The 22,639-nt window shown below is 41.0% G+C and overlaps 1 protein-coding gene across 6 annotated transcripts in view; it reads left to right on the forward strand.

Annotated features, from left to right (window-relative positions):
* ELOVL6 (ELOVL fatty acid elongase 6) overlaps window positions 1-22,639 on the forward strand; it is a 166,206-nt gene that overhangs the window by 138,630 nt on the left and 4,937 nt on the right. For all 6 annotated transcript variants that reach the window (XM_066279403.1, XM_066279402.1, XM_066279404.1 and 3 more), the window contains one exon: window positions 15,421-15,572. In XM_066279403.1, coding sequence (XP_066135500.1) covers window positions 15,421-15,572 — 152 coding nt within the window. The remainder of the gene's footprint in view (window positions 1-15,420; window positions 15,573-22,639) is intronic.

Consider the following 22,639-nt stretch of genomic DNA (forward strand, 5'->3'; position numbering starts at 1 on the left):
TGCCACTGGTAGATAAAAATCTCTATTCAAAAATCTGAATTAATAGGAAAATAAAAACAATCAAGAAGCAAGCCAAGATCTATAGAAGAATTAAAGAAAAGTGTAAATTTTTCTTTTCAAATTAGACCTGGTATGCACAAATGTATAAAAATGTTAGCTGTGGTTTTTGTTTTCAGAATCACTTTGTAATTAAACTGGGGCGGTGAGTTTCTGTTACCTCGTTGTCCAGGACTGTGGGAAGCTTTGATCTGGGTGGGCATGGAGGCGCAGGAGAATGAGAATCTCAGGCTGCCTTTGAGCAAAAGGATACTCTTGAAATGGAGGGTCCCAGAGCAGACCATTTGCATGCTGACAATTGTCAGAGTAGCCCAGCCAGCATCTTGGGTGTTTTTAAAAGAGGAGAATCTGACCTGGCTGGATAGCTCAGTTGATTAGCGCATCATTCTAAAACATGAAGGTTCCATGTTCAATCCCTGGTCAGGGCACATACAGGAACAGATCAATATCCCTGTCTCTCTCTCTCTCTCTCTCTCCCTCTCTCTTCCTCTCTCTAAAATAAATTAATCAATCTAAGAAAATTATCTTTAAAAAAAAATTTTAATAAAAGAGGAGAATCTGAATTGGCCCCAAGGTCAGAGAGCGCATGTGCTGGATTTTTTGCTGGGGTTTCTTTGGAGGAGCAGGTGAACTCTGCAACCTAGTCATTGCCCTCTGCTGCCGGTGACACATTTGACGGATGACCTATCTGCATGCTGTCTATAAACACTGTGCAGTAGAAGAGCTTAATATTCACCTGGAAGATACATTTCCAGTGTTTCTAGAAATAACAGTACAGAGAATTTTTATAATAGCCACTGTTGGCTGCAGACTCAATGTTCTGAGGTTATTGCTGGCCAGCTGCTAAGAGGCACTCCAGCATGTTGGCAGCTATAATTGAAGGGCTTTAGTCAATATCTATCTGTCTGCCAGTCCATCCCTCTTTCATGATGGTCGTGGTGAATTGATCTCATTTGGGAACTACTTATTGTACTTCAGATGCCACAGGATCTCGGTGGTGGGGAGGCTGACTCCCCTTATTACATCATAAACTTCATCTGCCAGAGATCACCAGATGTTTCAGGCCTGCAATCCTTTGGGAAAACCCCCAGAAGCTTTCCTGGAGGTCTATATATCCCTCTTCAAAAAATACTAACAAAAGGTATGTCTTTAAAAAGGAATATCTTTGATTTTTCTACCATCTCTTTTGAGTGGTGATATTAAAGTGATCTTTTTAAACAGTAAACTTTTTGATTGGAGGAGTGAGATAGGGCACCAGGTCTGTCACATGGTAGGCATCTATACGTAGTGTCTGTGAAATGACTATTGTTCAAGCATACTTTCTTTGGTATGTCTTATGATTATAATAATTCACTTACTGTGAACAACTATGGATATTTCAGAAAAATCACAAGGTTGTAAAAATTAATCTAGTGGATTTTTAGAAAAGCCCAAAGGAAGAAACTGGGCAGATAAAGAGCACCAATTAATGATTTATGCTTCCTCCCTTTATTAAGAGTAAGAATATGAGTTCATGGAAGTTTAGGGCTGGGATACTAAAGGACACTCCTAGTCCCCAGCTTCTTTTTGTTTTAATTTTATTAATTGATTTTAGAGGAAGAGGAGGGAGAGAAGGAGAGACAGAAACTGTCTGTTTCTGTATGTGCCCTGACTGAATATCAAACTGGCAACCTTTGTGTATTAGGATAATGCTTTAACCCCCTGGTCAGCAAACCGCAGCTCTTTGGCCCCTTGAGTGTGGCTCTTCCACAAAATACCACGTGCGGGCGCTACCTCGATAAGGAATGTACCGACCTATATGGTTTAAGTTTAAAAAATTTGGCTCTCAAAAGAAATTTCAATCGTTGTACTGTTGATATTTGGCTCTGTTGACTAATGAGTTTGCCGACCACTGCTCTAACCAATTGAGCTGTCTGGTCAGGGCTCCTGGTCCCCAGTTTTAAGGATGTAAGAAACTGAGAGACATGATGTCTTTTTCTCCTTTCTTTCTTTCTTCCTCTCTTCTTCCTTCTTTTATTTCTCTCTCTCTCTCTCTATCTCTGTTTGGTTGGTTGGTTGGCTGGTTGGTTGGCTGGGTTGGGGTAGAGGAGAGACTATTTATTCAGATAATGCTATATATCATGATTCACATACTCTCTCAATAAAATTTTCATTAATCATTTCTCGGAGGAAAAAGTAGTATCTTCCTCATGCGGCTGTGAAGCCTAGTTAAGAATGCAATGGAGTTAACCAGGCAATGCTATTTGTCTTGGCCCTGGAATTGTCGCTTTCCAAATAATCTGATAATGTGCCAAAAGAGATTCAGAGTTTTCTCAAAGGAACAATGTTTCCTGTAGAAACAAGATGACTAACCACTTTTATGATCCTGGTGAGTTTTTTGTTTCAACATTAATCTTTACTACTGACCACATTTATTTTTAGGTTCCTTTTAGTTCCTGTAGCCCTCCCCCCCCCATTTTGATTTTTCTGCTGCATTTAATTGAGGTCACTAATGATAGTCCTTTATCTCTTTGTCCTCATTATAGAAGTACAGGAAACAGCAAACAGTTCTTGTCATGGGTAGTTGAAAGCCAATATACCTTAGTCATGACAAAGTCTGCACTTGCCCAGGAATGCATCAGCTGGCATTCCATCAAGGGTTGAATGAAGAAGTCAAAGGAAGAAAGAACACCTACCAGAAGACTTTGTAAACTTTAGCAGAATTGTGAGGCTTAAAATTCAAGGACAAGGATGCTCATCCAGGACAGCAGTAATGCATAGATAGGCAACATTCTTCATCAGTTACCTGAGCAACTTCATCTGAAGCAGGGATCGGGAACCTTTTTGGCTGAGAGAGCCATGAATGCCACATATTTTAAAATGTAATTCCATGAGATCCATACAATGACCTGTGTACGTTATGCATTATCCAATAAAAATTTGGTGTTGTCCCGGAGGACAGCTGTGATTGGCTCTAGCCACCCACAACCATGAACATGAGTGGTAGGAAATGAATGGATTGTAATACATGAGAATGTTTTATATTTTTAACCGTATTATTTTTTTTATTAAAGATTTATCTGCGAGCCAGATGCAGCCATCAAAAGAGCCATATCTGGCTTGCAAGCCATAGGTTCCCGACCCCTGATCTAAAGGTTCATGGAGTTGGAGGAGGTGGGGGAAGGGTGAGCAGGAAGGCATCTTGACAGGAAGTCTTTAGGATGTTCCTAAGCCATAGCTAGGACCCATAGGTTTCTTCCATATCTGAAGTCTGAGTCAATTGCTATGAAATGAGTCCTAGGCACACTTTAATGCTTGTTAGTGATTGTAATATCCAATCAGGTTGAGAACCACAATCCAGAATGCAAGTCTGGTGGGGAGTTTGGGATCAGTGCTGGGTGAGAGACAAAACACTGGAGCTGTAGTTAGAAGATTTTTAGAAACTGTGTGACCTGGGACTTCTGCCCTCTCTCTCCATGCCTCTTTCTTTGTCTACACAACCAGAATAATGGTGCCCCATGAGTTGTTGTGAGAATCAAATTTTATAATGTCAAAGCTCAATCATGTTTCCCAAATGAAATACCATGCCAGCATCTAGCACAATACTTGCGCAGAGTCAAGTACTTGTCAGCCAGACCTGAGGCTGACATTTGTGGTCTAGGAGTCACACTGAAATAAGCAGTCTCTGCCCTCCACTCCTGGCCCTGATGGGGCTGAGGCTACTAATTGTGCCAGTACATCTCAGATTAAAATATAATAATAGCAGTTTGAGTAAAAGAAAATCTTGTCTGTTTTATGAAACAACTTGCAATCTTAATGAAAATTGAAAATTAAAACTAAAATGTGGTAAGCTCTATAACTAGGTGTTACATTTCCTTTGGGAAATTCTAATTAAGCTCTATTGTGGTACCAATTGTCATTATTATTTTTAATCTCCACCTCTCCTTATTCCCTCCTCTGCCAGGCTGGTTCTTATCAGATGAGTTTGTCAAACCTGACCCAGCATTGCTCGGCCCTGTCAGTGCCTGGAGCAGGGCTGCTATATCCATGTTGCTTGACCCAGCATTGCTCGGCCCTGTCAGTGCCTGGAGCAGGGCTGCTATATCCATGTTGCTTGACCCAGCATTGCTCGGCCCTGTCAGTGCCTGGAGCAGGGCTGCTATATCCATGTTGCTTGACCCAGCATTGCTCGGCCCGTCAGTGCCTGGAGCAAGGGTGCTATGTCCATGTTGCTTGACCCAGCATTGCTCGGCCTGTCAGTGCCTGGAGCAAGGGTGCTATATCCATGTTGCTTGACCCAGCATTGCTCGGCCCGTCAGTGCCTGGAGCAAGGGTGCTATGTCCATGTTGCACGTTCCAGGAGCGAGGATGGCACTAGCAGCCTCATCTAGGCAACATTCAGACTCTTATGGCTGTTTCTTCTTCTTCTCCTTTTTTTTTTTAAATGCTTAGCTTTACAAGTTAAGGGAATAAACAGATGCATCAGAAAATGAATCAAAGCCAACCCAGCTTACCAAATACTTAATAAGGACATCTGTTTCAGACTAAAGTGTTCTGACTTACCCAGGGAATTTGTGGTGAGTGGAGATAGCAGTCAGAGATGCACAACCACCTTCTGTCTCTCCGTCGGAGAACCATTATCATCCACTTAGCTCGCTTCTCTCTGCCACGGGACTTTCCTCATTTACAGCTTCTTCCATAAAGCCTTCCACTCTGATAGATTCCACATGGCAACATGTAGTATTTAATTAGGAGATCGTGAATATCATTACAGACATACCTTATTTTATTGCGGTTCACTTTATTGAGCTTCACAGATGTTGCAGTTTTTCACAAAATGAGGGCGAGAACCTCCATCAGCAAAGTGATTAGAACTCCCTTTATTGCGATGGTCTGGATCGGAACCAGCCCTATCTCCGAGGTCTGTCTGTTTGTGCACTTGTTCTAAGAGAAATGTTGTGGAAGCTATTCCATGTTTCAGGGAAAAAGTGATATTTCTTAAAGAGGCTTTAATTCTCCTCCCTTTCCTATTCTAAACTAAGATCAGCTTTTTTACTCAGTCCATTTCTATCTTTACATGTATCTTAGTTTTTACTTATTTGTTCTTTTTCATGGTTGCTGTTGGCTCTCTGATTCCTGTGTAGACTAAAAGCTCCATTTAACATGTCTTATCTCTGAGAAGAGTTACTAGCTATGTAACATTCAGACTTTTAAAGTGTCATTCTTTTATTATAAAAAAATCCCAACGTTATTTGACATCAGATTATAAATATTAGAAATGATCATTTAGGCCTGACCTGTGGTGGCGCAGTGGATAAAGCACTGACCTGAAACACTAAGGTTGCCGTACGAAACCCTGGGCTTGCCTGGTCAAGGCATATATGGGAGTGGATGCTTCCTGTTCCTCCTCCTTCTCTCTCTCTCTCTCTCTCCTCTCTAAAATGAATAAATAAAATTTTTTTTAAAAAAATAAATAATAATTTAAAAATAGGTTTCCAGTATTTTCTGAAAAAAAGCAATACATGGATATTATAAAACAAAATTCTAACAGGTGTTGTTAACAGTTTGGAGGGTTTTTCTCCATAAATATTTTATAATTATCAGTATATATATATGCATAACCTTTTCAAAAATATACCCAAATTAGATCATGCAGTATGCAGTCGTCTGCTCCTCAGGTTTTTCACTTCGGCATCATGTGTCTTGGAACTCTCTCACGTCGGTACCCAAGGCAGTACGTCATATGTCGACGAGCTTTTAGATTATGTACTAACCATCTTTTATATATTACAAAACATACAATTTGGTATGCTTTTGCAAGTATATCTAAAGGGTATGCTTATTTCCAACAACAGAATTACTAGGTCAAAGGAGGTCTATATTTTTAATTTGTGTGTGTGTGTGTGTATAAAATATGCCATTTTAGTCTCAATGTGTCTTGATCCAAAAGGTGTTTGGGAGCCTTTCAAACTTTAAATGGAGATAACTGATTAAAGATTCCAATATTCCAATCAAGATAAGTAAGTCAAACCTAGAAATGATCACTGAGTAAAAAGTAGAATTGTACACTCATAGTTGTTATTGAAAGAATAGAGAAAATAAATTATCAAAAACTACAATTATATCCCCACTTAACTGCTGATTTATAGGACAAAGAAACCCCACATTACTATTATTGAAAAATGTAACTTTAGTCCCTAGCCGGTTGGCACTATGGTAGAGATGTTGGCATGTGGATGTCCTGGGTTCAATTCCTGGTCCAGGCACACAGGGGAAGTGCCTATCTGCTTTTCCATCCCTCCCCCTCTTGCTTCTCTTTCTCTCTCTCTTCCTCTCCTGAAGCCATGGCTCAATTGGAGCAAGTTGGCCCCAGACACTGAGGATGGCTCCATGGCCTCCACCTCAGGTGCTAAGAAGAGCTCAGTTGCTGAGCAATGGAGCAATGCCCCAGATGGGCAGATCATCACCCCCTAGTGGGCTTGCCAAATGGACCCTTGTCTGGGCACAAGTAGGAGTTTGTCTCTGCCTCCCTTCCTCTCACTGAATAAAAAATGAGAGAAGCCCTGGCCGGTTGGCTCAACAGCAGAGCGTCAGCCTGGCGTGCAGGGGACCCGGGTTCGATTCCCGGCCAAGGCACATAGGAGAAGCGCCCATTTGCTTCTCCATCCTCCCCTCCTTCCTCTCTGTCTCTCTCTTCCCCTCCCGCAGCCAAGGCTCCATTGGAGCAAAGATGGCCTGGGCGCTGGGGATGGCTCCTTGGCCTCTGCCCCAGGTGCTAGAGTGGCTCTGGTTGTGGCAGAGCGACGCCCCGGAGGGGCAGAGCATCGCCCCCTGGTGGGCAGAACGTTGCCCCTGGTGGGCGTGCCGGGTGGATCCCGGTCCGGCGCATGCGGGAGTCTGTCTGTCTCTCCCCATTTCCAGCTTCAGAAAATACAAAAAAAAAAAAAAAAATGAGAGAAAGAAAGAAAGAGAGAGAGAGAGAGAGAGAGAGAGAGAGAAAGAGAAAGAAAGGAAGGAAGGAAGGAAGGAAGGAAGGAAGGAAGGAAGGAAGGAAGGAAAAGAAAAGAAAAAAGAAAAGAAAAGAAAAGAAAAGAAAAGAAAAGAAAAGAAAAGAAAAAATGTAACTTTAGCAAAGTCTAAATCAGGGATCCCCAAACTACGGCCTGCGGGCCACATGTGGCCCCCTGAGACCATTTATCCAGCCCCCGCTGCACTTCTGAAAGGGGCACCTCTTTCATTGGTGGTCAGTGACAGGAGCATAGTTCCCATTGAAATACTGGTCAGCTTGTTGATTTAAATTTACTTATTCTTTATTTTAAATATTGTATTTGTTCCCATTTTGTTTTCTTACTTTAAAATAAGATATGTGCAGTGTGCATAAGGATTTGTTCATAGTTTTTTTATAGTCTGGCCCTCCAATGGTCTGAGGGACAGTGAACTGGCCCCCTGTGTAAAAAGTTTGGGGACCCCTGGTCTAAATACTACAGCAAACTAAAGTTTACATTGTCTGTTAAAGATGCCTGTCATCAGGTATGGAAAGGTTTTAGAAGTTGAGTCATACGGTGCGTATAGAGACATGATACTGACGTGGAGATACCATTATTCAATATTGCAAACACTGTAATCCTGACTCACATCTCAAGTCTAGAGGTGTTACAATGGATTTCTTGGTTGTTAATTTGCTTAACCTGTTCTAGGATCCTTGAATATTCTTCCTACTCTGGAAACTGTCAGAGTCAAAGATAAATGACAGTGCAAGTTTTGTTATCAGGAAAATCAGTGCCCTCCCCTGTGTTTTTAAACAGTTGCTACTACTGGATCAGCTGTTACCGTGTCTTGACAACTGGCAAAGCCTCACACCCTTTTTATTCTTTTTCTGATTATAGGATATAAGTATAATAAAACTTTCCATTGTCCAGTCCTGGAAATAATTGCAACTTTGGTAACTGAGTTAGCAACCCGGCAAGCTGGGAGTGGTTGGTATTTCAGACGAAAACTCTTTCAGAAGCCTTGTTTTGATTCCAAAATACCTTGCATTTAAATTGAAGTCCAATAAGGAAACAATGAAAAATGTGGTTCTATCAACTATTGGTGTTCATATTGGAATAATTGAAAGTATTAGACCTAAGGCTCTTTCTTCCCAGGGCAGAATTCTGGAAGTCTTATAGTCATTATTGAGATATTCCACTTGGACTTCCAAATGCCATTACGGTTGGAAATCTAGAATACAGTGTCACTCAACCTTTTCTCAATTTGCTAAACAGTCAGACCTCATGGTAAGAGTCTGGGTTTGAAAGAAAATCAGCCATGTCCCTCACACTGGGGTCTTTAGATAGACCCCCAGCATTGGGGTGGGGCCTATAAAAGAAAAAAATGAATACAAACCCTAAAATGAGAACTTGTTTTCTAAACTTTTTTTTACTCTAGTCATCCCAGTATCTACTTATATAGCACATGATAAATCCAAAGGAGACTCCCAACCATAAACACAACACATTCTCCCAGTATTATGTGGGCACCACACATTGTTTGTCAGAATTTGACATTTATTTATATTATACATCTATATGTACTATTTCCCCATGTATAAGATGCTCCCATGTATAAGGCGCACCTTAATTTTGAGGCCTGAAATTTGGGGGGAAAATGTATTACATAAAGTTATTGACTCAAGTTTTATTCACCATAAAATTCATACAACTCCTCATCATTGTCAAAACTCCCATCCATTAGCTTGTCCTCTTCTGTGTCTGATGACGAATCACTGTCTTCATATATTGCCTCATCCTCAGTTCTATCTATGGCATTTGAAATGCCACAACCACTGTATAAGACACACCCCGTTTTTAGACCCCAAATTTTTCAAAAAAGGGTGCTTCTTATACATGGTGAAATGTGGTGTATTTACTTGCCTGTTGTCTCCTGCAGTCCACTGTACAGGTTCTCTCCCTGCCCCAGTGAGTATTAGAGGATCTGACACTTGCTGGATGTTGATGACATAGGTGTTGATTCAATAAATGACTGTCTTTTTCATCAGTCCCAGTGCCAGTGTGGCAAAGCCTTGTAAGAGGTGTCATTGTGATTGTTTCTTCAGTGTATCTATTCCAGCTAGTCACCTATTTAAAATTTGTGTTTTTTAAGTTGTCAATCTAGTATATGCTTGCTTTAAAATAGTCAAACAATGCTCATGGAGCAGATGGGCAGCTGTCAGAAAGGAGGGCGGTGAGGGGACTGGATGAAAGAAGATGAAAGGATTAGCTAAAAAACACATATACATGACACATAGACACAGACAACAGGGTGGCCACAGCTAGAGGGCCGCGGGGAGTGGAGGGAGGGGAGGGGAGCAAAGGGGGGTGGGGATGGAAAGATTTTGTTTGGGGCAGGGGGTGCATGACACAGTGTGTAGGTCATGTTGAGTTGTACAATTGAAACCTGTATGGTTTGGCAACCTATCCCATTAACTGTTATCATCAAAACTAGGCTTTGACAAGAAAAATGATCTATTTCTTCCAAAAACAAAACAAAACAAAAACCTAAAACTAAACAAAGGATACCGGTGTGACCTTCTAGCTGGGAGAGGCATGTGATGTAGTAGTCATCTGCCCTCATTTAACATAGTGGCTCAGACCCTCTGTGGGTCTTTGAGACCCTAGATTTAGAATAATCTTTATCATTTGAGCAGAAGATAAATTTCATATGAACCAGATGTTTTCCTATACCAACAGTCTCTCCTTCAAGATGTTCTATGGAAAAGTGTTCATTTCATATCATATTATGAACTTGGTAGCTGTCACTTATTTTTGTGAAAAGTTGGCTCATGAAATCAAACACCTAACAATAAAACACTTAATAACATGGATAATCATCAGTGCAAATCTAATCCTCTGTTATCAGTTTCCTAGGCTTTTAATTTACCTTTGCCTCTCTTATCTGACACAAGGAGATGCGATGAGTATTGACAGTGGAGGACCAATCAAGTAAAGCAGCAATGATAACAATAAATAGTAATAAAATAATAATAATTAATAAAAACATATATTCTGCACCTATATATCATAGACTTTATGCTAATTAACTACCTACCTATATTGTTTTTTTCGGCCTGCCTTTATTGTTACAAAATTTATAGAAGTAATTTGCAAGTTAAATATGATTACCATTTCAGATGAAGAAAGACTAAGAGAGGTTAAGTAATTTGCTCAGTCATGAAACCAGTAAGTGAGAGCACTGTGACTGGAGCTTGCAACGCTGATCTGTTGATATGATAGTGGCCTGGAGAGGTTGAGAACTTTGATGCTAAGTCCAGGCATGGCCACAAAGGGTGTCAAGATTGGTTAGCTGGTGCTGGCTGGTTAGCTCCGTCGGTTAAGAGCATCGTCCCAAAACAACTAAGTTGCAGGTTTGATCCCCGTCAGGGCACACATAGGAAGCAACCAATAAATGCACAAGTGAGTGGAACAACAAATAAATGCTTCTCTGTCCCCTCCCCTGTCTCTCCCTTCCTCCGCATGTCTCTCTAAAAATCAATCAATAGCCTGACCAGATAGCTTGGTTGGTTGGAGCATCGTCCTGGCGCAAAGGTTGCTGGTTCAATTCCCGGGTCAGGGTACGTACTGGAGCAGCTCCATGTTCTTGTCTCTCTCAAAAAAACAAAAAAGACCCTGGCCGGTTGGCTCAGCGGCAGAGCGTCGGCCTGGCATGCGGGGGACCCGGGTTCGATTCCCAGCCAGGGCACACAGGAGAAGCGCCCATTTGCTTCTCCACCCCGCCCCCCTCCTTCCTCTCTGTCTCTCTCTTCCCCTCCCGCAGCCAAGTCTCCATTGGAGCAAAGATGGCCCGGGCACTGGGGATGGCTCCTTGGCCTCTGCCCCAGGTGCTAGAGTGGCTCTGGTCACGGGCAGAGCGACGCCCTGGAGGGGCAGAGTGACGCCCTGGAGGGGCAGAGCATCGCCCCCTGGTGGGCAGAGCGTCTTCCTTGGTGGGCGTGCCGGGTGGATCCGGGTCGGGCGCATGCGGGAGTCTGTCTGACTGTCTCTCCCTGTTTCCAGCTTCGGAAAAATACAAAAAGAAAAAAGAAAAAATAAAAAAAAAAAGGTTGGTTAGCCATGAATACCGGTATCTGCCATGAGTAGGAATAAGGACTGGGGGTAGCAGAACAGGAGCTGCATATTTGTCTCTTGCATCACAGTATCTCTTAAGTTAATGCAACTTAGAAAGGAAAAAGGTCACTTCCCTTAAATTATATTTTGGTAAAGTATCACAGTCTAAGGGCCTGGTGCCGTTATAATAAAAAGCCACACGGTTTCAGAGCATCCACTGGCTGAAATGTGCCAGGGGCAGAGCTATTGGCATCCCACAGATAACAATCATCCCATTGGCCACACAGCCCCCTGATGGCTCCCCAGTGGTAGCATTGTCACAGCCCAACAAAGCGGCTTTGCCCACAGGCACGTAAACCCGATGACTGGCACCGACCGTTTCCCTGAGAAATGCGCTGTGCTCTGTTCTGAGTCAGCCTCATTGTTCAGAGTTGAGGGAGTGAGGCTTACGTCCAGATGTGGGACAGTGATCTGTGCTACATTCTTATCGTCAGCAATATTGTGGATCACCATGCTATCTAAACTTTCAAGTGTCAAATGCTTCGAAATGACCTTCTCACCCCTTAATCCTCACACTTGAAGACCTATTTGTGCCTAACTCAAATACTACTTCTTCTGAAGTCTCCCAGGACCACCACTAGCACCAGTAGCAGAATTGGCTTATTGAATCTTGTCACCCTGGCATCTATGACAGTGCCAATAAATCTTTAACAATTGAAAGAATAAGTTAAACTGTGCTGGTACTTAAGAAATTGGGTGTAAACTACAGTGATTTTTGTGGCCCGAGATGAAAACCTAATAACTATTCCAAAGATATACTCTGATCATGTGCGAAGCACACAGTCTAAGAGTAAAACACAGTAGAAGAAGGACTTTGCTTCCTGGGGATGTTTGGCTGCAGTTGACAGGGAGAGACATGCTCTGTAAAATGTGCTGATGGTTGCAAAAACCGTAGATATGGGGCTAATGAGAGACTGATACATGTTCAAAGTGTGTCGTCTGTGTGTTTCTTTACTTTTAGTTTGTATATAAAAGTCATTTTCTTTTTTTTTTTTTTTCAAAACTTTATTCTTAAAATTTGTATGGTGGAAATACTCTTAAATGTTCATTTTAATTTTTTTTCTATTTTGTGTCAGTTATTTTTTTATTATTAATTTTAATGGGGTGACATTGATAAATCAGGGTACATATGTTCAGAGAAAACATCTCCAGGTTATTTTGACATTTGATTATATTGCATACGCATCACTCAAAGTCAAATTGTCTTCCGTCCCCTTCTATCTGGTTTTCTTTGTGCCCCTCCCTTCCCCCACCCCATCTTTCTCCTCCTCCCCCCTCCCGTAACCACCACACTCTTGTCCATGTCTCTGAGTCTCATTTTTATGTCCCATCTATGTATGGAATCATATAGTTCTTAGTTTTTTCTGAATTACTTATTTCACCCAGTATAATGTTATCAAGGTCCATCCATGTTGTTGTAAATGATCCGATGTCATCATTTCTTATAAAAGTCATTTTCATATATCGCAGATAATTGATGTAGTAAGTAGTTCACCAGCAGCACCTATGACAAGAGGCATTTTATAGCCACAAAATGTTAACTAGTGTTCAAAAGTCTACTGAACATCAAATCTTGTGTGTTGTGTCTGCTGGGATGCTTTGGGCTACAAGTACAAATGCTTTATACAATACAGAAGCTTTATCTCAAAAACAAGAAGTCTTGAGATAGGGTCACTGAACAATCCATAAATTTCTCAGCATAGTCACGTCTTGAAGGATTGCTTTTCCATCGTTTCTGAGTTAGCTTTGTTATCAAGGTAGCTGCTCATTGTTGCATGATGACTGCTGCACTCCCAGGTAACACCTGGTAAAGAGTCACTAAACCTTTCCTCAAAGACCCAAGCAGCCCTCTCCTCACAACATATTGGCTAGAATTGGTCATTGCTCATTATAACAAAAATTGGTAAGGGAAACGGGATTACTAACACTTGTTTAAGCAATTAAGATTTATTCCTAAATTGAAGATACGGTCAACTTTGGAGAGTCATAAGTTGAGAGAACCTGAACTAAATCAGGATTCTGTTAATATAGAGAAGGAGGAAGGGACTTGGCTCTTGAGTAGGGAACCAACTGTATCAGCTGTGCCCAGTGGTTGCCCAGTGGAGATGCCATATTCCTATTTTCATACTATTCCAAGTGCCCCATGTGCTCATAGCCTTACTCTGGTGATTTCATAATAAAACTTAGCCATTATCTGGTAAAGTAAAGAAAAAATAAATAAATTCAGATAAGACAGAAAAATCTCCATTACTTGACTTCACCAATGAAATTCAACTCCCCACTCCTAAATCAGGACAGTTTATTGACTAAAATGACTAAGGTCGTTCTATTAGGAGGGGGCATTTTTTGAAATAAAGAAGTGAGGAGGAGACAAGTCTCAGGGTGAACATGAGAAGAAAGATCCGTAAGAGGAAATATAGGCAAAGATCCTGAGACAGAAAACAGATCAGAGCTGAAATGGCTGGAATGTTTAGCTCACAGTGCGCAGGAAGAGAATCACAGGAGGTACGGGTGGAACTACTGGAGACAGGAGCCATTACAGCCTTGTAGGTTGTGGTAAGGCGGCGGTTTCATTCTGAGTGCTGTGGGATGCCACTTGAAGGATTAAGTAGGATCTACAAGTATAAAATGAAACCAATAATTCCGTACAGGATCCTTTTAAATGTTGGCAAGAGTAACTTCATTTAATGTAGGCTGTCAGTTATTAAAGAAACTATTTAACAAAGCCCCAACTTAATAGGCAGTTGCTAGGAAATCAACTCCATTATCTTGGTTCTATATAAAGTTGATCGTTAGTTCTAGTGGTGAATGTATGTTTATGAACAGGATAGCCTAGTGGAATGATTTATTCTGGAGCAACTCTTAAGACATTTAAACTGAAAGATGGTGCCTCTGAAGAGAAACAAAAGCTATTTCCCAATTTGGAGACGCTGCTACTCATTTCAATAATGGCTCACTAGTTTATCTCCTGACTTCTAGAACCAGAAAAAGGATAGGCAAGCACATCTCCCCAGTCAGCCAGCTTTTCCTTTAGTCATGCGTGTGGTTTACATCCTCTGAGACATGTGCCTAAGGGGTTCAGTAGTATGGAGACCACATGTTCCAGTTGCTAAGTCCTTTCTCACTTCAGGTTACAACCCTGTGCTCAAGACATTGCAGAGCTCTCTTGTTTCCTAAACAGTTCCTTGATAAAAATTTTGTCAGTTTATTTCCTGACAGTCTTTTACTTTTTCAACAGTCTTGAAGGGTTGATGCCTATATGGAGGCAAACACATGACCAGGCATTGCAGAACAGTGTTTGAGCAGCATTAGTGCATGGTTCTGGTGAGCTCAGGAGAGTGAACCTGAATGAGCTTCCTGGAGGAAATGATGGTGGAGCCAAGCCTTGAAGGAGCCTATTTCTAGCTTCTGAGAGAAAGATGTGTTGGAGAATGGAAAATGGTTTAGAGGCTGCTGCGTTTAGACCAAGAAGAAGCCAAGGAGGCCAGGGCCGTCCAGATGCAGAGGAAGAGCTGGCCAAAAGGAATAAAAAGAGGATTCAAGGAATAGAGCAAGGGGGAATTGGAGAATAATTGGAATTGGACAAAATTGAGGCAATTCCAAGAGTTTTCAGTCTATTTTATCTCATCCTCAAAATTCTTAAGCTGAAACCTAGAGGTCACCATACCTTTTTTTTTTTTTTTTTTAGGTAAGAAGAGGGGAGATAGTGAGGTAGACCCTGCATACGCCCAGACCAGGATCCACCCAGCAACCCCATCTGAGGCCAGTGCTCAAGTACTGAGCTATTTTTAGCATCTGAGGCTGTTGTGCTCCAATGAAGCTATCCTCAGTGCCCAGGGCCACACTCGAACCAATCTAGCTACTGACTGGGAGGAGAAGCAGGTGGTCACTTCTCCTATGTGCCCTGACTGGGAATCAAACCCGGGACATCCATACGCTTCACTGACATTCTACCCACTGAGCCACCATCCAGGGCCAGTCACCAGATTTCTTCATGAGATCCTGCCCTGGATGAAGAATAAGTGATATATTCTCTTCAGAATAAAGCCCTGAGTTTTATTACTCTTGTTCACAGAACATTCGAAGATGCTTCTGGATAAATGCAAATTATGGTACATCTGTGCCTATTTGTCCAATAGTAGGTAGCCTTCTAAGTATGGTTAGGGTCAGAAGTGAAATTATTTTCCTAAATGTTGTTTCTTTTCTCTTTTCATTTATGAAGTATATTCGGTGCTCTTCGAACTGGTGCTTATATGGTGTACATTTTGATGACCAAAGGCCTGAAGCATTCAGTTTGTGACCAGAGTTTTTACAATGGACCTGTCAGCAAATTCTGGGCTTATGCATTTGTGCTAAGCAAAGCACCTGAACTAGGTGAGTGTCTTCTCTCCTTCCACTTCCTCCTCCCTCACCCCCTTTATAGCTATCTATCCACAATATTTATTTAAAAATAAATGATTTAAAGGTCCTGTTTTGTTGGTTGTAGGAAAGTTACAATTAATGACTAACTTCCACTATCTTTTTCTCTATCCCCTCTCTCCCTCCGTTTACGTAATTGTACCGTGTGTATATGAAGAGCTGAATACTTTACATAGGACAAGCAGCTTTCCAAGCACTTCTGTATATACACTTACGGGGGCTATAAAATATACACAGCCCCTTCCCTCTGGCCCATTAGCATATTAGAATATGCAGAAAAATTAGCAACACAACTATTTCCAAGTCCCACACCAAAGCATACTTCCATTTCTGGAGTTAGGATTCTGACTAGGAAATGAAGCTTTTCATTTGAGTATCCTCATGTTCTCATTATCAAATGCTAAGGGTTGGTTTCTGGTGATGTTTGAATTTAATCATCAAAGAGACGGGCCTTGGAGAGGAATGTAGTTTACCTTTTAGAAACTAATTTTAGAAAATGGTGGTTATATTTGTGGATTCTGAAGATTTTTCCTTCAACTCTTTAATGGCACAGGATAGCAGCAATAGTGAAAAAATAAGTGGCAATGATTTGACATGGTGTAGTTCCCCAGGGAAATATCTTTATTGCCAGAGAAAGGGGTCCGCTGGTGATAATAAGCTCTGAGCTCATCCATAAGCAATGCTGGCCACTGTCTCATATCCTTAGGGAAAACCTAGCCATCTTCTGGTTTTCTTAATTTTTTATCTGAAATTAAGAACTGTATCTATTAAATTAAAAGTAATTATTTATTTACAGATTGTGTTCCCTCTCCTGTTTTCCCTAAAAAGGAGGTTGGAAGTTTGATTCCATTATAAGCCGCCTGCATTATAAGATAGCAACAGTCTTCCTGTAAGGTGATGCTAGTTCATGTCCTGTGCCTATTCACGGATGACACAAGGTCTCTCTGATACGTGTGTCAACAACCTACTCTCTTTCCACTGGGTGCCATATACCTGCTGCCTACAAATAGCTGGCCGTTGGTTTGATTTTATCTTCCCAGGTCAAAGACAAGGGAAGAGCAATACAAGAAATCTTTTTTCTGAAAACTTTTCTTAAGTAAGGGATAAGAGTACAAAGATGGGTCCTAACTGCTGTGTGTGGGAGCCTGTGTAGTCTTAGAGTGAAATGCATTGGTATGGATTCATTCATCCACTCATTCATTCATTAAATTTATATTAAGCACCTACCAGAGGTTAGGCATTTAATAGGGGCTAGGATGGAATGGCTAATTTATCCAAAAAGAAGTCTGTAATGTGAATTTTGTAAAGCTGTATTTTGTATTTGAATTGGTGCAGAATCTGAGGCAGAGAGGATTTCTTTAAAGCTAGCCCTACAGACAATGCCTAAAAGTCTGCAACTATAGTTTTAGGAATTTTAAAATTCTATGAGAATATTCTTTTGTTTTTATTTGTAGATAATATATTTCTTTCATAATGATTCATTTTTTACTTAGATTCATAGAGTTTCTGAGTTAGGTCACAGGGTTTCAATCTAGTATGAGAATGTGAGCACGTCTTCTTTACCCCTGAGGTTTGTGGCATTTTCTTTAAAATAAATTCATATATAATTAATACTATACCCACTGACTTTTAATTTATACTGTATAATAAGAATCTTTATTAGTTCCCCTATCTTCTGGGGTAAAAAACTAACTGCAGGTATATGAATGCAGTAAATGCATGAAACGTCTAAACCGCCTACATGCCATTTCTGAACACTTCAACAATTTACATTACCTTACTACCCTCAACAAATGTTTCTTGATCAGAAATGGTGCTTCAATGCTCTGAAGCCTCAAATTGCAAAGGGAGCCACCTCAGTCTTTGTTTCTAGAAGTGTCTTTACCCTGCAAAGGCAGCTTCTCTATGTTCTGAGTTTTCTCCGACTCTGTTTGAGGGACTTGAAAATAAAAGCGGTCTCTTCTAGCTCTGGCTGGATAGCTGGGTTGGTTGGAGCATGATCCCAAGGTGCTGAGGGCTTCAGTTCCATCCCCGCTCAGGGCACATACAGGAAGAGATCAATGTTCCTGTCTCTCTGTTTCTCTTAAAGTCAATAAATAAAATAAGAACAGTCCCTTCTGCCTTTTGAAGGAATAATTTATTGAAGAGCCACTCCAAGCTGTCTATAGCAGTCACTTTCCTTCTAAGACTTGACTAGACCGATGCTCTCTGCCCCCATGACTTCTGTTCCAGATTGAAATCAAGGGTTTAGGATGTCAGACAGAGTTCAGAATCCTAGACTATTAGAGCAGCCTCACAGCTATTCATGCTCTCATCCTCTGGCTTGTTAAAGTGTTGGTCCTGATGATGCTAATTAATTGCCCTGTCTTAATTTAATCTAGGCCTAAGATGGTCACAACCTACTCCCCAATGCAGACATTATAATTGAGCATAGTGTCTTCCCTCTTGAGCCCAAAAGGAGCCAGACTCCAGTTTCTTGTGCCATTGATTTGGTAATCCCTTTCCTGTTGAATTCCTCACTTACCACAGTAGTTTGTAGGTTGGTTATCAAACAGTTCATCCCCTCATCATTAAAATATAAGATTGAAGTGTTGGCAATGGGCTAAAGAGTTAGAAGAAAATAAAATCCTAATCTTGGCACAATTTCGTAATGAGGCTAGTGACACAAATTCTTCATGGAGGCCTGACTTGTGGTGGTGAAGCGGGTAAAGCGTCAACCTGGAACGCTGAGGTAGCCAGTTCGAAACCCTGGGCTTTCCTGGTCAAGGCATATATGAGAGTTGATGCTTCCTGCTCCTCCCCCCCCCTCTCCCCTCTCTCTCTCTCTCTCTCTCTCTCTTTCTCTCTCTCTCTCTCTCCCTCTCTCTCTCTTTCTCTCTTTCCCCTCTCTAAAATGAGTAGGTAAAATCTTCTAAACAATTTATTCATGTAGTTTCAAACCATTATACAGATATTGTCATGGTTTGAGTACCTGTTTTCAATTATTAAATATGACTTAATTTTCTTTCAAATATTCTGGAACTCATTTGATAGTGGCCTTCCCAAGGAAAAATGCCTAATCAAAACAGATCCAAAAGTCAGTGCCATGCGGGTCTTAGGCAACCCACCCAGCCCTGGTTTAGCAAACATTTGTTTTGGAAGTTAAAGTCTTTCCCAGTTTTTTGCTCTTGGAAAACCTTGCTACACTATCATTTAATTAATAAAAATGTATCCATTTGGATTATGTATAACATTTCTTATCTTTAGGTCCTGAGTTCTGTTTTTTAATACTCTTAAGGTTGTAGATTTCCTTATGTATACCAAAAAGAAAAGTTCTTATGAGAAAAAAATAGTTCTTCCATGTTCAATACTGAAACTCTATCTTTTCCCCAAAGCTCGCATACCTACAGTTTTCACTAACCTTTTTTTATTTTACTGTGACAGAATATACATAAAACTTACCATTTCTACATGTACAGGATTACAGCCAGCATGAAAAACATTTGCAATCATACAGTCATCACCACTACCCTTCTCCATCACTTTCTCATCTTCCCCAGCTAAAACTCTCCACCCGTTAAACACTATCTCACTGTTCCCCCTTCACTAAACTCTTTTGGTTTTTTGGGTTTTTTTTTTATTTTAGAGAGGAGGGGGAGAGAGAGAGAGAGAGAGAGAGAGAGAGAGAGAGAGAAGGGGGAGGAGCAGGAAGCATCAACTCCCATATGTGCCTTGACCAGGCAAGCCAGGGTTTTGAACCGGCAACCTCAGTGTTTCCAGGTTGACGCTTTATCCACTGCACCACCATAGGTCAGGCCACTAAACTCTTAATAGCAAGACAGGCATTCTGTTTCAGCAGAAATCAATGAGCTCATTTCAGTGAGTTTATAGGGTTACAGTCTACTAGAACAAGTGAAAGGAAGAGAACCAGCAACCTGCCTTGTGTGCCAAAATCCTGGAGTGCCTACTGTTTGAATTATATTCAAACCTGCTGAGATTGGGTTTTGTTAAAACTTGGAAACATCTGCTCGGAGTCTAGGTCCTTGCTTAGTTGAGCTTGTCTTTGTTTTTTAAACTCTGACTCAGCAGAGATCCAGCTCACTCTGTGAAGAGAAGCATAACAGTCTGACAAGCCACACACAGAGCTACTCTGGTGGCTGCGTGCCCCGCCGCACCCCCCCCCCCAAACCTCCCACCAGGATTCTCCAAATGCTGAAGGGACACTTAGGTATGAAATACCATGCCCTGCCTACAGGCTGGCTCTTGACGGAAAATAGCTGAGTCAAAGGTTAGAAAGACTATACTAAAGAGAACGCACACCAGTGGCAGCTGAAATATGGGACATGGCTGAAACATTCCAAAGTCAAAAGTCCCAAATACTTTACACTTAGCCAAACTCCTTTCCATAATGCCAACTGGACTTTTAGCTGAGAAAGATTAGTTGGCCAACAGCACGTACACAGTCTGTATCTTTAATTTGCATGTCTAGGACACTGTAGCTTTGATCAAGGCTGTAAATACCATAGCTTCTGACAAATCAAAATACAAAATATGATATGTGGTTTCCCAGAAGGGAAAAAAACAATTGTTACTTGCTAGAGTGGTGTGGCTGCTGCATCTCAAGTGCAATATCAAAAGAACTATGGGAGGTCTCAGGGAGCCCTTCCAGAACCAGCTTCCCGTCACCAGAGGGAAACTATCATTCTCTGGGTCAGCAGCCTTCTGGGGGGACAGTAACTTTAATATGGCATTGGAGTGGTACTCCTGAGAGGCTCCAGGGCCATTTTTGAAAGAGCCTCATCTTCATTACTTCATATATTATTCTGCATAGCTGTTCTGAAAATAAATCCTTAAACAAATCAAATTAATTTTATTTTGAAAGTCTCATGACATGCCCCAACTGCCCCATATTAAATGGAACACCTACCGTGTTTCAAACCAAGCCTGAGGACACACACACACAAACACACACACACACACACAGAAAAATCACAAAGCAATGTTCAATTTCAGAACTATATATATAAAACTGATGATAGGGTTAAAATTAAATCTATAAGACTTTAAAAGGTTGAAATAGTTATTACTTTGTGGCAAATAATATTTATTACAATGGGTTTGGATATTGTGTAGAACTAAATTTGTTTTCAACATACAATTCTTTGGACTTTTACCTTCTTTACACTGAGAACAAAGTTGGGCCAGAATAATTGTTCCTGCATGATCATCTGTGGAAGAAAGGGAGGCCCAAAGTAGTAAGTACATAGGAACAGCAGACCTTTGACAGCCACACCAAATAGCACAGTTTAACACTAAGAAGTAGACCCAAGTCTCCTAACACAAGCTTTATCCCTTAAGTATACAACTCAGAGTTACCATCACCACTGATCATTATTAGCCTGACTGATATTTATAGGCATATTCCAACAATAACCGTCTTTCCAAGGTCCAGCATTCTTTGACCTTCTCTTGTGCCAGATATTTTAGGGCACTCTTGAAGTATAAGTACCAATTCCCCTTGTACCTTATTAAATTTCAGAATGAAAAGAGAGACTACCTAGTTCTCCTTGTTATACAGAAAGAAGTCAAGTTTGAGGTCACCAAAGGTCATGAAGGGTGTTGGTTTTCACCATATCTAAGAACATAAAGATAAGAAAGAGAATGAAGCACCTGACCGGTGGTGGTGAAGTGAATAGAGCACCAAGCTGGGACACTGAGGTCCCAGGTTTGAAACTCCGAGGTCACTGGCTTGAGTGTGGAGTTGCCAGTTTGAGCATGGGATCATTGACATGAACCCATGGTCGCTGGCTTGAAGCTAAAGGTCTCTGGCTTGAGCAAGGGGTCACTGGCTCGGCTGGGGCCCCCCATGTCAAGGCACATATGAGAAGCAATGAACAACTAAAGTGTCACAACCTCGAGTCTCGAGTTGATGCTTCTCGTCACTCTCTCTTCCTGTCTCTCTCCCCCCATCAGTCAATCAGTCAATCAATAGAAAATAAAAATTAAGAGAATAAAGCATTTGCCTGAATGAACCTTCTTTCTGTCCCACATCCCAATGTCTCTTCCCTTTTTTTGTTGTATTTGTTCATGGAATTGGTTGTATTTGTTCTTTATTCATTTTTACATGTGCTCTACAATATATTTTTCAGAATTCCTAGACTTCTCAGAGAATTCGTTGCAGAGAGAAACAAACATCTACCTCCCTGAGGATAATTCTAGCTTCTGTAATATAAATTCCCCACCTTAGAAACAGTAGTCCTTTTCTTCAAGAATATAGTGTTTATAAAATTTCTGATAGCTCTGGGAGAGCTATTTCAAGGTTAATTCTATAAAAATGTATGTCAGCCTCAATATTTTATCTCTTGATTCATTGGTTTAATAAAATATTCCTATTGCCCTCTTCATCAAATGTGGTAGAAGATGAGCTTTGTTCTCTGTTTTTGCCTTTTGCTTAAATTTTACTTCTCTAATTGCCATGTATGTATTAAGGTGTCACATTTTACAAGAAGCTTAGAAAGATATGCTTTTAAGGCATCCCCTTGCCATGGACCACAGAGAAACAGTTTACTACTCCAGAGGGGCCTCAGCACTTACATTCTAATCTGTTTCTCTGGATTGAGAACTGATCTGAGACAAACCACCTGACTCTTCCAAGTGGCATTTCTCAAAATGTCTGGGGGAGTTGAGCATCAGGCAACATGATTTCCAGATCAAAAACTAGTAAGGCTTTGTGTAAAACATCCTCCTGAAAGTAACATCGATTGAGTCCTTACCAAGTGCTAAAAGGGTCTATTGATAATCTTATTTAATTCTCAGACAATTACAAGCTACTATTATTATCCTCATTTTACAGTTGAGAAAACTGGAAACTAGAGAGAATAAATAACTTGCCCAAGGTCACAGAGGTAGTAATACCAGTCCAGGATTCTGACCCAGCCATCTCAATCTCAAGGGCTATTTCAAGATACCTACTTTTCGTACAAAAACATAAAATATCACTATGTCGTCACCCAGGGGCTCATGTCCATTCTTCCCCTCGTTTG

The sequence above is a fragment of the Saccopteryx bilineata genome, chromosome 5 (assembly GCF_036850765.1).
Source record: "Saccopteryx bilineata isolate mSacBil1 chromosome 5, mSacBil1_pri_phased_curated, whole genome shotgun sequence".
NCBI classification, from domain to species: domain Eukaryota; kingdom Metazoa; phylum Chordata; class Mammalia; order Chiroptera; family Emballonuridae; genus Saccopteryx; species Saccopteryx bilineata.